This window comes from Megachile rotundata, chromosome 16, assembly GCF_050947335.1.
Source record: "Megachile rotundata isolate GNS110a chromosome 16, iyMegRotu1, whole genome shotgun sequence".
Taxonomy (NCBI): Eukaryota; Metazoa; Arthropoda; class Insecta; order Hymenoptera; family Megachilidae; genus Megachile; species Megachile rotundata.
The window spans coordinates 8,714,961-8,732,499 of NC_134998.1; the positions used below are offsets into that span (position 1 = coordinate 8,714,961).

Below are 17,539 nucleotides of genomic sequence, written 5' to 3' on the forward strand. Positions count from 1 at the left end.
TTTCCTATATATAGGGTGTCCTAACTTATGACAGTTCCGTTATGTTTACGTGAAAGTTGTATGAAGAGGGCAAGTGTTGGCTCTTAGGGAAACCCCCTGTTTTACATGAGCACCTCTTACTTGACTATAAAGCTACAAACTTTATGATTTAACACGAGGTCATGTAAATAAAATTATAACATACAGGTACAGTCGGAAAGAGTAACAATTAATTCGTAGGTAAAAAGTGTGCATCTTTATTTATTATCGATTTAGACATCAAGTTGTACAGTTGTCTCTACGAACTTAAAAACTGTTAAACGTATACATACATGTATATATATTTCGACTGATAGTATCGGTCAAACAAAACACGTGAATTAGTCTTATCGTTAACGATAAAGAAAGCCGTTTTTAGACTATATATATGTTCAATCGTATTTAAAGTGAACGAACAGAATATTTTTCTTCAAACGTGCTCTTTCGTTTTGTAACGTATATGTACGAAATTGATGTAAATACTTTTTAGCGCAAACAGGAAAGCAAGTTTGTCTGTACGTTCACCAAAAATGGATTTTCGTTTGGAAAGAAAAAAGATGTGTAACGGATAGAGGATTTTTCGAAATAAGCTTTCGTCCGATCGCAATTGTTTTGACGATAAACGAGAATTATTTTTTCACTTCAGTTTGCGACATTGACGTAGCGCCTAAAACATGTGCGTTGCGTCTAAATATGATAAAGGATCAACCAAGTGATATAAAAAACGTTTCCCACAAATTATTCACCCAAAGGCCAGCTTTGGGGAAGAAACGAAACGCTTCCATAAAGAGCCAAGGAGGGGTAAACGATCCAGCGTCCCTTCTACATAAATAATACAAACAATTCTACTAGCCGCAAGCTACGGGTTCAACTTTGGGCAGTTTATTATTTTCAGCTTAACACGTTGACTGTTCTACAGGTCCCAAACAATGCAAAGTTAACTTAAATCGCATAATTAGATCATTGGTATTTATAAACTTACTAATTCCTGCTAAATGCATTATACTTCACTATGACAGTCAACATGTTAAATACTATGTTGAATCGAATATTCAAACTATGGCTAAAATATGTTATCATTTGATTTGATCATACAACTATTGAAGTTGTCTTTGGAATGTGTTTCTTTGGAAAATATTTGCATGGAATGTGTGTCTTTGGAAAATAATTCCATAAGTCACTTAACAGATTATAGTATCAAGATGTGATCTTATAAGACTGTAGTCTATTATATTAAAGATCTGAGACAGTTTTGCTTTAACTTAGAAGCAACAGTTTGAACATTCTTTTCATGAATACTGTGATTCGTTGTTAAGCTCCTAAAAAAATAAGGCTAAAAATAGTTAAACTAAATGAATAACATACAAAAAACTATTAAAAAAGAGATCAAGTGAATAAGTAATAAGAAATCAACATTCAAGTTCCCTATAATTTCAATTTAACGCTTCCCAAACAACTAAGCATCATCACAGCTTACATAAAATACACATTTTATGAATCATAACATAATTAAAACAATAACTTACCACAAATAGATTCATTATGCTTATATCTAAAAATTATGAGTCATTACTCAAACATATCTTCAAGATTAATCTCAGCATACTTTGTATGTTGCTTGCACATGTGTTTAAGTTTCAACATTTAATCCAGGTCTTCCCAGATAATTCCAATCTCAAACCATACGGTGTGCTATCTTTTCTAAAGCTTCCTCCTTTTAAGTCAAAGAAGCAACATTGATAGGAACAGCTCACCGTACATTTTGAGATAGGACTTTCTCCACTTGCAAAGACCTGATTTCATTCATAATAAAACGAGTTTGGGAAACGTTGTTCAATTTTTCATTGAGTTGGCATAACACAGTGCTTTCCAAATATTGCTTTCGAAGCCAAAGTGAAACCCCCACTCTTTTCCCTTTGCAAACAGAGCCGATGTCACATGAAACAAGCACCCAATAATAACATTTGCAATGAAAACTGACCTAAAGTGATACGGGGAGAAAGTAAGGGAGTCATTCGGTGAAAAGCACTGGTGTAATAAGTTGCCTTAACACGTTCGATCCCGACGTAACAGATGCAGCCTTTCTGACACGGGTAAATCTACCCGAACGGGCACGAACGCGTTAACGCTAGCAAGCAGTCGAAGTCGTTTGTGTTCATACAAATTTGCGACGAGTTATATAAATATATAAAAAGCAACGAAGATGATCGTATCGTGGCTTCCAAATAAGTGTGCGTGTGTGTGTACGCGTGTACGTAGTATACACAAACAGTGTACTGTGAGACCATCAGTTGCAGTACCTTCGCGCTTGCTGCGTGTATGCGATTCAAACAAACGCGTCGAACACGAATTGTAAATGATTCGCTGACTTTTACTACGAGATCGATCGATTTCCAAAGTCTTCGGAAAATAATCGAGCAACGAAACTCGCGACAGGCATAACCTTGACAATCTTCCGAGCACGCTCTTTCACCCGCGATTAAATTGTCTTGACAGCAGTCTCCTTTTTTATGTTTCTTCGGATCTACAGGGAGTTTCGAAAAAGATGTACGCTGTAGAAACTGTCAACTTTTTGCAATTCGCAGGAGGTTAGCTTACAGGAATTTCAGAACTCTAAGACAATTTTGTGGAAATTAGACTCTTAGGGATAGTGGTGATTCTGGGAGAATTCCCAAACTCAGATTAACCTGATCCCTAATTTTATAAGTTCTCTTGAGATTCCAAACTTTAGATTTCCAAATTCTCAAATTCCTAGATCCTCAGATCTTCATAACTCCAGCTCCCACTTCAAGTGTTGAGATTCAGTTTTGCAGTACTTATGGTGAACATTTTTTTTGAGCCACCCTGTAAATTCCTTCGCATACAAGCAACGACAACTTGATTCTGGTCAATCTGCATGTCAGTTTGCACCCTAGAAAATGCAATGAGTAAGTGATCGAACTTTGGCTCCTGTTGAGTCTAATTTTGAAGAAACGTGAACAATTTTAATTTTATGTATCAACAAGACAGATCAAATACCTTATTGTAAACTTGAAAAGGGTTATTATCCATAAGAGGTTACAGTGGATGACTTCACAAATTTTAATAATTTTTTTATGTGTAAAAGGTAGTGGCAATGAAGCGTTAAAATGTAGCTGAAAGTTCGTTCACCTACTTTCGCTCCCACCTTTGCCATTCTCCCGTTCTTTGCTCCCTCTAATCGTTGGTAGGCACAATAAAGGCTTCATTTTGTTGCCAGCGTAAACGAGGAGTACGAATACGATGATGGTGGTCTTACGTTAAAGACAACGACTGTATACATATCTATGCGTCTACGAAAGTATTGTGCGATGCTTGTACGCGCTAATTATCGTGCCTCTATACAATGAGTTACTAATGAGTTAATGCGTCCTCCTAAAATGTACATAATGCTCGAGCGCGCTATATATAATCCTATCGTTAATATCTTCACTATCGCGTACAATTATATTCTGGTCTCGAGTCGCATCACTGTTGCCCATTCCTTTCAAACTCATTCATAGTTCTCGTTACGGGAAAATGTACGTTAGGATGGAGGCATATTTTGATTAAGAGAGGAGAATGCCCATCATGCTGTTAGGATAATCCAAGAGGATTAGATTAGGCACATTTGTTCAAATTTATCTTCTGGGAAACACCCTCACATTCCTAGAATCCTTAGGTCCCATGGTTCCAAGATTCCTAGGGTTAGGACTAATCCTAACACCTTTAGTCTCTAGGTACCAATGGTTTCTGGAATTCCTAGGTCTTACAGTTCCAAGATCCTCAGATTCCTATGGTCCAGTCTCTAGGACTCCGAGGCTGTTTCAAGATCCTCAGAGTCCTACGATGCAGTCTCTAGGACTCCTAGGCTGTTTCAAGATCCTCAGAGTCCTACGATGCAGTCTCTAGGACTCCTAGGCTGTACAGTTTCAAGATCCTCAGAGTCCTACGGTCCAGTCTCTAGGACTCCTAGGCTGTACAGTTCCAAGGTCCTCAGATTCCTACGATCCAGTCTCTAGGACTCCTAGGCTGTTCCAAGATCCTCAGGGACTCAAATGGTTGGTTACCTCCAGTTCTAAAAGGCTAGCTGGTTGCCAAACTCCTCCAAGATGTAAATTCTCGCGTGACAAGAACCATATGCCATACTCCAGAAGAACGACGACACTCTCGTATTATCCTGTACATGTTACTTAATCATTAATACTACATTCGAATTCGCCAGGTGTATCCGTAGTGATTATCAAAGCGCACTAATCGAAACTCGTCTCGCGTGATTCCCCTCTGTTAGTTTTGGCCTGCAGACAAACCGGTCCCAGACGATTCCTCTCCGCTTCACAAACATCGAATATTAACGCGATACAAAGGCAAGGGGGTATTTAATCGTCTTACGCGCACCAGCCGCAAGCAAATCGAAACTGAATCGCGCGTGGTCATCTGCACGCCAAACGACTTCGAAACACGCACGCCATCCCCCCTGACAATGGAAAAGCAATGGTCCTCGATTAATAGTGTTGTCGTTTGCAATTGCGCCCGATGAAGCAGCAAAACACGAATATCTGTCGTCTTAGGCCTTACGTGAACATTAAGCGAGTCTATCGGTGAGTGTTTGTACTGCTAATCCTCGAACCAGAAACCTAACCTCAAGAACGTTCGGTGGCCCAACAACTGTTCATCAAGCTGCGGTATAAAGAAGAGACACGATCGTTTCCGGAACGGTTGAATACACTGTTCCGCGGTTATTGCTAAATCACTGTCGAATTAAAAATGTTTATAAAACGGTTGTTGCATCGGTGTATGAATCAGCCTCAGTGGTTATCGATTGTTACAAAGCTTGATCGAAGTTATAGTATATTCCCTATAGAAAACGATGAACCATTAGGTGTCAACGTTAGTAATTTCTTGTTATTCTAATCACATATAACAGGCATGACCAAGTGGTGGCTTTACAGCCACGTTTTATTACTAGTCCTCATTTAATTACCCTTCATAAAGCATCAAAATCTTCACATTTCTAGATTCCTAGATCTTCCACTTTGTAAATTGACTCCATCTTCACAAATCCCTTATTTCCTACCTGCACCTCACAAATCCTCAAATCTCCAAATTCTTAGACTTCTAATTTAACCTGATCCCCAAACTTGCAGACCTCTAACTCCAGAATGCCCAAGGTCTTAAATCTCCAATTCCCTGTATCTCCAAATCCACCATTTGAAAATAGGGTTGTCCACATAAATGACTTTAACGAGACTAGTGCACCTAACATCATTCATGCGTTACACATAAATGATTGCTAGGAATATACACTTCCTGCATTACCATCCGTTGTACACCATATGGCTTTCAAAATGGCACCTGGTCATGCCTAACATATAATAATGCGTTACCTACATCCTTCCGGTTACCCCAACGACAACCTATCCACGTAAATATATACGATTCGAATCATTTGAACGTTAAGAATGAAACATTAGCTTAAAACGTCAGAGCACAGAGTTTTGTCGAGGTAAAAGTCTGTTCAGCGAATATGAACACTTATCGTTAGCATAGAATGTAATTGTGCTTCCTTGTTAATACGATTGCGTTGCTCTCGACGGGATTCGCCGTATCGTCGAGCCGTTCGAGAGGGTGCGAAAATTTATAACGCCTGTGTTGGCAAACGATTGCGAACGACCGTCGACGCATTCGTGGACGCATGTTCTACTTCCAGGATTAAAGCTCGTTCTACCTCCTGTTCACACTGTGTTCGCCCGTCGAATTCGTGCATCCGTGTACACTTGCACAGAGAAACGACTTCCCTTTATTCTCGCGCAGCCACGATAGATAAGGATTACTTCGTATTTACCGATACTCGAAGCGTGTCCCGATCCCCGTTATTACAGAAACTAACATGTGCATCTCCAAGCGTCACCTTGCTGGGATGGGGACTGAGCCTTAATTACGCTGTCTGCTCCTTCCCTCTCGGATGCCTCGAACAGGCTCGCCTGAAATTGTTACACATTGTACTAATTGTCTCAATAAACTCCTTATATTTAAACCCTTAATTAAACTTTGAAGCCTAACATCTCATTCAACTGAAGCTTCTGCAGTTTAAGACCTAAGATTTAAGATAAGTTTGAGGTTAAGTTAAGCTATGACACTTTCAAAACGATCTGCATAATATTACATGTACTGATACATGTTTATGATAGCCTTGAACATGTTAAGAATGCTATGAACCCCATCTCTAAGTTCCTACACATATATCCCTAGTTTTGCATAAAATAAGTAGCAGTACCCGACGTCCTCGTTGTTCTCGTATTCTTCTAGCCAAAGTAAGAAACGCTTCCTCGATGTTAATATTTTCTTTGCATGACACTTCGAAGAAAGGCATGTCGAAGTTTTCGGCTATTTTCATTCCCCTTTCGGCGTCCACAGCCCTGTGCGCAGTCGCGTCACATTTATTTGCCGCCAACACTTTCACCACGTCCGAGGAGGCATTCTGCCAACAAGACAAGTTCAATTTTCGTTGATAAACGTTTTCATGGAAATTCGTGGCGTTCTTACTTCTTGAATATTTCGTAGCCAGTATGATAGATGATTGAAGCTCTCTAGGCTGGTGACGTCGTACATCAAAAGGATGCCCATGGCACCGCGGTAGTAAGCTGTGGTCAGCGTTCTGAATCGTTCTTGGCCAGCAGTGTCCCTTCAAAGAAAGAGCATATTAATAGCAGTTGGTATGCAGAATGATGGTCATATTTTGCAATTGTTAGCTCTTAGCTGTTTAAGTAATTAGGTTATGAAGTGAGGTACATGAAAATCTGATAATTTAGGTAGCCAATAAATTTAAATTAAAAGTATAGAATCTCGATATTTTCATCCTAGATAAATTCCCTTTCTTGACTATATAATTAAATTGAGTAGACTTGTATCAGATTGCGTCACGCTTCGTAATTTCCTGTCCAGCCTCTAGAGCCCCCAGCGCAGGAAAATATCAAGATTCGGGTCAAGTTTGAATATTTTTAGTTTCTCTGTTATATCATTTTGTAACAAGTAGGCATTGAATTAGTTCAAAAGATAAATTTCCGGCTAAAAAAGATAAATTATGATTGTATTAAGGAGTATAAGTAATATCAGCAGTATGAGATAAGTACAGGTGACATGAAAATAGAATTTTACTGCATTCCTAATAAAGGTGAGGCCTTTGATACCCTATTTACAATACAAGGTTTCGCTTTTATTCTCTTTTCAGTATCACGCATGCTTATCTTCTATTCTTAGCTTTCTAGAGCAACTACAAACTGTAGTTTTACTGAAAACTTTAGTAGTACAATGTTAGAATATTTATATAAATTTTAGAATTTTAATTAATAAACTATTTTGGATCCGCATATACCGGCTGGACTATTTAGAAATTAAGAAGCAAGGTACATTTGTTTAAAAATATAAAAAAAAATTAAAATGTTAAACTCCCTAGAAAGGGGTATTTATAAATAGGCGATACTCACCAAATTTGAAGCTTAATTGGTGTTCCATCCAGGTTAATTATTTTTTGCTTGAAGTCGATACCTGTTAATTTGTTATTTGCAAAAATCAGGTTTGATTTCGTATGGACACATCAAATATATTGATATATAGCAGACTCTCGCTACATTGCCGGCTGAGTCTTCGTATACTACATTAGACCCTCCTAAGGGATTTATAAAATACAAATTAACGAATGACTCCACATTTCTAGATTTAGAGATCGTAAATTCTTTGATACTGTTAGATAAATTCCCGGAACTGTAAATCCCTAAGTTACAAATGTCCAAATCTCGGAATCTTTAAATCCCTCAATTTTCACATTTCAAATCCCCAAATCCCTATATCCTGGAGGCCCTAAATTTCTCAATCTACGCTTCTAAATCTCTAAATCCCCGTATCTTTAAATCCCTGAATCCCCATATCTCAAGTTGTAAATCCGTCAATCTTTATATTTCCCACATTTTCAAATTCCCAGTTTACAAATCTCCAAAATTTTCAACGACTCCCGCCAATTCTTGTCGTACAAAAATTCAGTTACTGCTGACGTCAAAGATTTCAAAAAACCTCCTCCTATATTGCCACTAAAGATTACCCTATCTGACTCATCGCAATATAACGAGATTCTGTACCAAACCTAACCCCACAAAAATCTGACAAATACATCGAAAAGGTAAACATTTTCTGATCAGTTGATCGATTAAGATGGGTTCCATGTTACTAGAATTTTCTTCCGAAAGATTTTGCACTTTTATGAATCCAGAAAGTGTCACTTGATACACTGGTAATTCAAGTACTCTGTATAATTATAGAAAAGTACAAAGAGTGAATGTTTTAGTCTAATTTAACATTCAAGTTATTACTACTAATACAAGTGTCAAATCTTTACCATACGCAGTAAATTGCAACATTGTACCGTGAACATTACCTTCAGTATACGAAATATGGACGCAATTAACGAATGAATAATAATCTGCATAAGAACCCTGTTCTCCAAATTGCCCAATGCGATATATGCTTGTCAACAAGCTGCAGCTGTACAATCGAAGGTAACATCCTGTTTGCGGTAACGGACGCAGTGCATCAAGTTCCTTCAAAAAATCATCGTCGTACCAACAATAATTTGTCGAAACTAGATACTTAACCGATCAGCCTGTCAATTGTCGAGAATCGAAAACATCGAAACGGGCACACGCACACGCGCACACAAAGAAGAATCGTAAGACGATGAGTCTCACCTATCGTTGAAATGTAAGTGTCGTAGTAACGTTCGTCACAATAACGGTGCACGATGCAGGTTTTCCCGACGTTCGAATCACCCAACACCAGAACCTTGTAAGTGGCTGCGAAATCCAGCGCCATGTTTGCTTTCGGGTGCTTTTGAACTGTTGTGTTCGAGTCGACAAGAGAGTCGTCGGCCGAGGGTTGTTCTTTCGACACTTCGGGGGTGGAGGATCGATTCGAAGCCTGCGCTTTTCAACGTGCCACTAAGGCTGCACTCACAATCGCAACTTTTCAAATGTCATGCGCGCAACATTGTATGACGCACAGGAAAGTGTGGGAAGGGTGCATGCGTTGGCGAGGGTCAAAAGGGGATGATTGCTGCATTGTCATTGAAAGGACGTACTTGTTTCTCTATTTCGTTTTTCCCTATATGGAATTAGTCTCTATAACTGGTGCTCATATACCTCTTTCAGCTTAAAAAGTGCTTTTAAAATTCTAACATATTTTCAGATTGCCCAAACTTCCAACTTTCTAAACTGCAACATTTATAAATTATTAAATTGTCAAATTTGTAATTCTTCAAATTTCCAGGTTCCACATCTTAGTAAATTGCAATTTGAACAAATGCAAATAGTCAGAATACACTAAATAGGAAGATTTGTTTAAACAAGTTAATGAAAAAGAAGACTGTCTTTGTAAATTGTAATTTTATTTACATAAATCTTTTCTTGCCACATTTTCAAATTAAATGATACATTCTGTTTACATTTCATGTCCACATATGATACATGTTCACAAACTTATTCTTGATTAAAAATTATAAAAATATTAAACAAACAAGACTTTTTTCGATGGATGTACAAAGTTGTTTAAAATAGTATAACAAATTGGCAACAAGTATGATTATTCCTCAATTACATTGTATTATCAACAATTGTATTATGTGATCACAAATTTTTGATATGCTATGATATGAGTAAAGGTAAATACTGATAGGTAATTATTGTACAATACTTTTGACAAAGGATTAATTTAATACTCTTTAATTTCATGGAAAGAAATCAACTATAAAATGTTGAAAAGAAACTTTATCTAAAACTTTAAGAATACTGTTGGGAAAAAGAGAAAAGAAAACTGTATATATATTTTAAATAAAAATTTTTCTTACAATTATTTTCTTGTTAGATAAATTAAAGCTCTATTTTTAATTTTTGAACCCTTAAATGGTAACTATCATCGTGTTTAGAATCAATTTATATATTATATTTAATGCAATGATATTGCTCAAAATAATTCACTTGCATATAGGCACTTTGTTGTAGCCTTATGTTCATTGACAACAACAATTTGTTTTCGATGATTAATAATTCATTTCATATGTTCGCATCATTATTCCTAATTACTTTTCAATGATCATTAAATATTGTATACGATATGTATTTTGTTGTATACTTTGTATAGTTTTACATATACCTCGCATTTTACAGTACTTTGCAATTAAAACAAATGCATTAAACACTATAAAGATATAATAGCAATGCTTTGCATTCACCTGTGATGTTAATAACACTTACAAAAATATATTGATAAATATTTTGAAAGTGGAAAAATGATTTTAGCTCTCAGCTTGCATTTAAATAAGCTTCCATAATTGTTATAAGTACTTCTTTAAAGTGAGAACACATTCGTTGTTACAAAATAGATAACTTATTATGTTTTATTAATTGTTTTAGAACTAATTTTGCTCACTCGCAAACACAGCCACACACACACATACACACATAAGTAATACATCATTCAATATATTTATACCAAATATTTGTTTAGCTACTGCAATGGCATTCGTTATACTTTAATATTTTATAAATATTATTTCATCAATTAAAACAAATAACAATAAGAGTAATGTTTATTTTGATATTTAAAAAATGTAAACTTTTGATTGTAATTCCTACACTTTTTTGCTTAGTAATAATGTACATTTCCTGTAATAGGCAAGTGAAGTTACTCTAAAAAAAAAGGAATAAGCAACTTGAAAAAAGCAAATCCTTCACAATAAATAAATTGTACTCTACAGGCATTTTAAACTAATACTACTACTAAAATGGTACCAGTAGATAAATAAAATATATCATTTTTAATAATACTATACAACCTATTGCAAAAGAAAATAAAAAAGCTCTGTTTCTACAAAATTAAGTAATTAATTGGCAATGGGAGTCATTTTGTAACAAAACTTACTAAACATAGTTACTTAAGTCCGTTTGTAGTATAAGTACAGGTGTCATGAAAAATATTATAAATCTTTCGCAAATTTGTATATGAAAATAAGTCAAATCAAAGGGTTCTTTATCTTTAAGACACTATTTTTTAGGCATTGTAATTGTTAAATTACAATATGGCACAGATGCATAATCCTATGCATATCATTCCTAACATATAAGCTAAATCTCTTCTGATACTTGGATCTCGTTTGGTTGAACCAGGAAGATTATATATGTGTTTCCATTTAATTGCCCATAATGGTATAACAACATGTAGAATGTCTGGGATCATAAACCCAAGATCGCGAACCACCTATCACATGTAAAATACTAACTAAATTAAAATGTTGACAATAATGTATTGTTAAGGATACAACTTGTGAACAATATTACCTGATGTGCATAACCCTCTCCTCTAACAACATTAGCAACAAATTGATCCCAACCACCTGCTACAATATGTAAAATAGCTATTGCAGCTATACCAAATGCCTTTCTATGAGTTACCGGATTTTTACTATCTGCCAGATGAATGACCAACAAAGTGGATATCAACTCAGTAATAGAAAAGAACAGCTGATGGTACCATTGGGAATAAAATTCATCGTTCCAGTAATTCATGTAAACCCACCAAGTATAATAATGTGAGAAAATAGCAGTTGAGAAGAGAATCATCATACAAAGTCTAAGGCGGTTTTGAAATGCTAGCCATGTTAAGTGTTTTACTACTTCATAAAAAGTAATTACTCCAATTACAACGGTCATCCATATTTTTAGACTATTCGATGTTGCATTAAAATACATATGTTTATAAGAAGCGATCCCAGATTCGTATGATCCTACAACAACACATCTATATTTCTGAGAAAATGCTAAAAATTTTTGTAATGTACAAATAACATTCTAATGATCTTAACTTACCTTTGAACACTGTGTCCCAACATGAACAAGAACAATATTGTTTGTCCACATCCCGAGCATATTCTTGCCAAAAGTAATACAAAAATGTAATATGTAACGGTGGAATTGTCAATGGTGCTAATATCCCTATTGCTTTGGTGCTGCATGACGCAAAATTTGCATACAGCATGCGTTTAAATATTTTTGTGAAACCCATATGTACAAATTTTTATTTACATGGAGACTCAATCTGTTTGTCTTTGGCAATTGCTTTGATAATTTTGGAAAACTTATAGTTTACTTTAGGCTGATAGATTACGTAACATCTGCATGATCCACTTTAGTTTAAAATATCATGAGACAGGGTAACGGAACAAAATTGGCAATAATTCTTTGGTGTACATAGAACTAAAATAGAACTTCTTAATTCGACAATGTATACTGTTAATTAGATTTTGTTGTAAAACATACTTCTTCTTTTTTATCTTTCCTTTTTCTTATATTTTGTATCATAAAGTGGTGTAATACTTCCAGTAATAAAACACATTGCAAGTAAACCACTATAATGATTCAATCAATGTCGCTAAACATTACAATTCTTTCCACTTTGTGTATAATAAATGTGGTTTTTGTAATGTGTAATACTATCACTTTTAGTCAAGATCTTCTAATTACAGCAATGCATTAAAATTACAGTATAAATTATGGAAATTTTCAATTAATATATGTTCTATCTCACAGTTAGTCTTGTTGACATTCATTTGTTTAAATCACACAACTCCAAATCACTACTGTATTATGTTTGAATAGAACTGCATTGTGTACATCAATTGTTTGCACGTACTAGAGTCATTTAGGCCATTTACTGCGACATTCAATAGAAATTTACTTCCGTGTTCACATGACAGTATAAAAAAAATATTTAAATTGGCACCAACGCAACGACTGACAACTATAAAGTAATGTTTCCATTCTTAGCATCCATTTACTGAACGGAGGGCTTTGCCCCTCCAAAAGCACTTACTGCGCATGTGTAGAACTTGTTTCCACGCGGTGAACCACGTGCATTTAACTTTGTATGAGTTTAGCACGCAGCACGGTACATTCCGATGGTGGTGGTAATCCCCTACCAAAGCTGTTAGCTCAAAGTTTTAAAGATCTCCCACCGAACATGCAGCGTTGCTATTTTATCACTTACAGAAAATAGTCAAGCAATTATTGCTTTAAATTATATGGAATACTGTCGCTTCGTGGTAAATTTTGAAATTACGTTCGATCGCAAGAGATTACAATAAGAATTATACGATCCAAATAAAATAAAAGTGAATTTAGAAAGTGCTATGAACTGCATTACGGATTTATTCATTTGAGATACAGATATGATAAACATGGTTTCTGATAGTTTCATATTTTTCTAAAAGTTTTATACTTGTTAAAAATTCAAGTTTACGCGCGCATTTTTAAAAAATGACGTCATCGACGGAAATGGAACAGGTGGCGCCATCTCTCCGGCGAACAGGGTGAACTACACGGTTTTGAAACAGCAGGTTCGTTAGTTCCCACTTATACCGCTAGACGGCGCCACTGGTGCTCATGTATCGCCATCTAGCGGTAGAAGATGGGAACTAATTAAAGTGCTGCTCCAAAAGTGTGTAGTTCACCCGGTTCACCGGAGAGATGGCGCCACTAGTTCGATTTTTTTTTTTAAATTCAATTAATATTGATTTTATTAGCTTAATTAACTTCCATATGCGTCAAATTACATCGGAGAGCAAGAGTAATTATCTTATTGTTCTTTCTGTACCAATAAATTAATTTTTGATAAATAAATTAATATAAAATCGATATTTCTTTATAGATTAGTTTCCCCCAAGTCGCCATTTTTATTCTGGACTCAGTTCCATGGAATATTCTATAAAATATTGCATTAAAAAAATTCTAATGAAATAATGTATCATATTATAATAAAAGTTCTATAAATACTTATAGATTTATCGAGGATAATAATGTCACTTATTGTGCGTTCATAATAAACTATTTGGAAAAGAAGATTGTGATCGATGTCGATCATTTTCCACGACCTTGAAGCCAAGGACGATATAATAACGATGCATCCGACGAATCACGAACTGTTTATGCGGTGGTTTCCCTCACGAATATACAGAACGAGGAGGGGAGTATAATGTTCCAATTTCAGGGTTTCCGGTCATTTTCTTCTGAACTGCACCGTTTTAGCACAAATTGGACAAACATCGCCGCAGCAGGTTTTTAGAATCTTCGAACTTTTGGGTTAGGGATACTTGGAACTTTCACATGTGGATGTTTTGGAATTTGGAAGCTAGAAAATTAAGAAACTTGCAAATTTTAACATTTAGGCAATTTGTAATTTTTGCAATTTTGTAATTCAGGAATTTGGAAGCTTGATAATTTGAGAAATTATAAATTTAAGAACTGGAGATTTAGAAATTTAGATTCACTCATCCAACACGTCCATTTTGTTTTCCTTCAAACTAAATATGGAGAGGCGCCAGAATATTGCATTTTAAACAACCCTGACGAAAATAATCGTCAAAATGTAAAATTCCAAGGTACCAAGTAAAAGAACTGCGTGGAACGATGACGCCTCAAAGAAACAAATGAATTTTTCTCTTTTTACAATATAAAAGGAAAGATGTATCAATGTACACATTTCGAACAGGTTTTCTGACTAACAAAAGTATCTTGAAGGCCAAAATTGATATCTACAGTGGCATAAATACGTAGACAGGAATTGGAAATTTTAAAGGCAACGAACAGAAAAGTGGAGATACTTCCGGGTCTGCTTTATTAACCTATTTGCGTGACAAAATGGCGATTATGTCAAAGGAAAACTTGGTTATTTAGGTCGATGATGTATGGGTTACGTGTTGCATTTCGATGCTTCCTTGAATCACAAGCTTTTAATTCAATTCAATTGTTTAATGCAATTGTTTATAGATAGGGAAACTTTTTATGTTATCAGGTTGAGGAATCTCAGAATTCCTACATTTTCATGTGGGGCAAGTATGCAAATTTCCAAGTGCCTAATTTTTCAATTTTTCAATGTTTCAATGTTTCAATTTTCCAATTTTTCAATTTTTCAATTTTTCAATTTTTCAATTTTTCAATGTTTCAATGTTTCAATTTTCCAATTTTTCAAGCTTTCAATTTTTCAATTTTCCATTTTTCCATTTTCCAATTTTTCCACTTTTTCCAATTTTCCAATTTCCCAACTTTCCCAATTTTCCTATTTCTCAACTTTCCCAATTTCCCAATTTTCCTATTTCCATTTTTCAAGCTTTCAATTTTCCAATTTTCCAATTTTCCAATTTTTCAATTTTTCAATTTTTCCACTTTTTCCAATTTTCCAATTTCCCAACTTTCCCAATTTTCCTATTTCTCAACTTTCCCAATTTCCCAATTTTCCTATTTCCATTTTTCAAGCTTTCAATTTTCCAATTTTCCAATTTTTCAATTTTTCAATTTTTCAATTTTTCAATTTTTCAATTTTTCAATTTTCCATTTTCCAATTTTTCCAATTTTCCAATTTTCCAATTTTCCAACTTTCCCAATTTTCCTATTTCTCAACTTTTCCTATTTCCCAATTTTCCACTCTCTCAATCTTTCATTCTCTCAATTTCCCAATTTCTCACTCTCCCAATCTCTCATTCGTCCAATTTTCCACTTTCCCAATTTCCCAATTTCCAAACTCCCACATTCTCAAGCCCCAAATTCTCAAATACTCCACTTTTCAAATTTTGAAATACCCCAAATTCTAAAATCCCTTCATCCCTATATCTCCAAACCTCATATATCCCCATCCCAGATCTCCAAATCCACGAATCCCCAAATTTCAATACCCCACTCTCTATATCCAAGTCTATAGTCCCTAAACTTCCGTATCTATATACCGATGTCAACCCACGAGTTGGCGAAGAGCAAAAATCAACAAAAATCTGCTGACGCTCAGCTGACGCCAAACCGCCATTTGCAATCGGTGTACATTTAAGATGACGCCCAAAAGTACAATACCGATGTCAACCCTCGAGTTGGCGCACGGAGCCGACGTGTTTAGAAGAGCTAGTCAGAATAGAAAAATGGACGCCTCACACGTATTTTCGGCGGAACAATTGGCTCTCGCCGGTCACGCGCACCGATTAGGCGAAAAACAATGAGAGTCGGCAAACGTCTCTCGAGTGAGCGAGATAGCCATTGCCTTCTGCAGTTGTTGTCATTATTATTCTTATGCGCCGAAATGTAACTGGAAGTGTTCACGGTGAGGAGCTTCTTTTACTTTGGGTCACGCGGCATCTCGTGGGTTATCTGTATGTCGATTGTCGACATCTGAAGCTGTCTAAAATTTGAAGGTATCATGTGGACAGTTACCGAGGGCACCTATCTAAAGTCTCTTTCAAATGGAACATAAACTTACATGTGGACACTTATTAAGAGCTATCTAAAACTTGAAACTGTCCACCTGACGCGCCAACTCGTGGGTAGGTGCCTGTATGCCGTGCAGTGGCCAACGTCTTCCAGGGTACTCGTGCCCCATCTTCGTTACAAACAAACTCCATTGTTTCCTTGGTCGCCTTAGCTATTTTTGGCCCGCTAAAAAATACAAATATCAAGGCGTATAACGAGATAATAAGATTGCAATTTAGAAAGGAAAACAATTGTGGTTCCTGATTCTTCAGAGCCCGTCTCATTATTCATTCGAAGAAGAACGAAGAACGCGAATATATAATACACAGATCAAGAAAACTCGTTTAAACTACAAAATAACACTTGGTCGAGTTCTTTGTTAGAATGATACACGCATCGTGTACGTAATTATGAAAGAATATTTGCATTCGTTGCGTGGCATCTGCGATTTGAGGAATTACACAGGAGAATCGTGTATGCCATTATGATTTACCGGATAAAAGTAACTATTTTCTGTCCCATTGTCATGGCAAGCTACGTTTCGCGGTAATACTCTTGAAAATGAATGACTGAGTTTTCAACGTCTAACGTTTATCGTCTTGTTCGGTCGCTTATGTACTAGTGGATTTTGTGCGTATGGTAATGGAGCAACAGATCATTTTACTGGACGTTCATGTGTTTATAAATTTCTAAATTTACAGTTTTTGAGATTCTCAAAGATTTCTAGCTCCAAATTCCAAATCTCCCAATTTCCAAATCCCACAAATTCTATGATCCCCATAGTCTACATCCCCCAAATTTCACATCTGCCAAATTCCACATTCCCCAAATTCCAAATACCCCAAATTCCACATCCCCCAAATTCCAAATTCCCCAAATTTCATATCCGCCAAATTTCAAATCCCACAAATTCCATAATCCCCACATTCCACATCCCCCAAATTCCAAATCCTCCAAATTCCACATCCCCCAAATTCCAAATTCCCCAAATTTCATATCCGCCAAATTCCAAATCCCACAAATTCCATAATCCCCACATTCCACATCCACCAAATTCCAAATCCACCAAATTTCACATCTGCCAAATTCCACATTCCCCAAATTCCAAATACCCTAAATTCCAAATCCTCCAAATTCCACGTCCCCCAAATTCCAAATTCCCCAAATTTCATATCCGCCAAATTCCAAATCTC

At 35.9% G+C, this 17,539-nt stretch overlaps 2 protein-coding genes and 1 long non-coding RNA gene across 6 annotated transcripts; 1 reads left to right on the forward strand and 2 right to left on the reverse strand.

The window, feature by feature from the left end:
- Window positions 1-212: 212 nt before the first annotated feature.
- On the reverse strand, window positions 213-9,364 carry LOC143266071 (ras-related protein Rab-8A-like). 4 transcript variants are annotated; one of them, XM_076541590.1, is made up of 6 exons: window positions 8,757-9,364; window positions 7,503-7,563; window positions 6,562-6,700; window positions 6,293-6,496; window positions 5,861-5,999; window positions 213-2,929 (listed from the first exon to the last, which is right to left on the reverse strand). In XM_076541590.1, exons 1-5 carry the CDS (start codon window positions 8,878-8,880, stop codon window positions 5,901-5,903), a joined length of 627 nt encoding a protein of 208 aa, XP_076397705.1. In that variant the 5' UTR covers window positions 8,881-9,364; the 3' UTR covers window positions 213-2,929; window positions 5,861-5,900. The 4 variants fall into 4 exon arrangements, with proteins under 4 accessions (XP_076397705.1, XP_076397703.1, XP_076397702.1 ...); XM_076541588.1 differs by having other exon boundaries at window positions 213-5,791; XM_076541587.1 differs by having other exon boundaries at window positions 213-5,999.
- LOC143266072 (uncharacterized) lies at window positions 8,440-9,876 on the forward strand. The gene is made up of 2 exons (XR_013041110.1): window positions 8,440-8,567; window positions 8,655-9,876. It is a non-coding gene; the product is annotated as an uncharacterized LOC143266072 (long non-coding RNA).
- On the reverse strand, window positions 9,431-13,183 carry LOC100882437 (uncharacterized). Its single transcript, XM_003701751.3, has 3 exons — window positions 11,928-13,183; window positions 11,400-11,845; window positions 9,431-11,319 (listed from the first exon to the last, which is right to left on the reverse strand). The coding sequence occupies exons 1-3, from the start codon at window positions 12,121-12,123 to the stop codon at window positions 11,134-11,136; spliced, it is 828 nt and encodes a 275-aa protein (XP_003701799.2). The 5' UTR covers window positions 12,124-13,183; the 3' UTR covers window positions 9,431-11,133.
- Window positions 13,184-17,539: the final 4,356 nt, after the last annotated feature.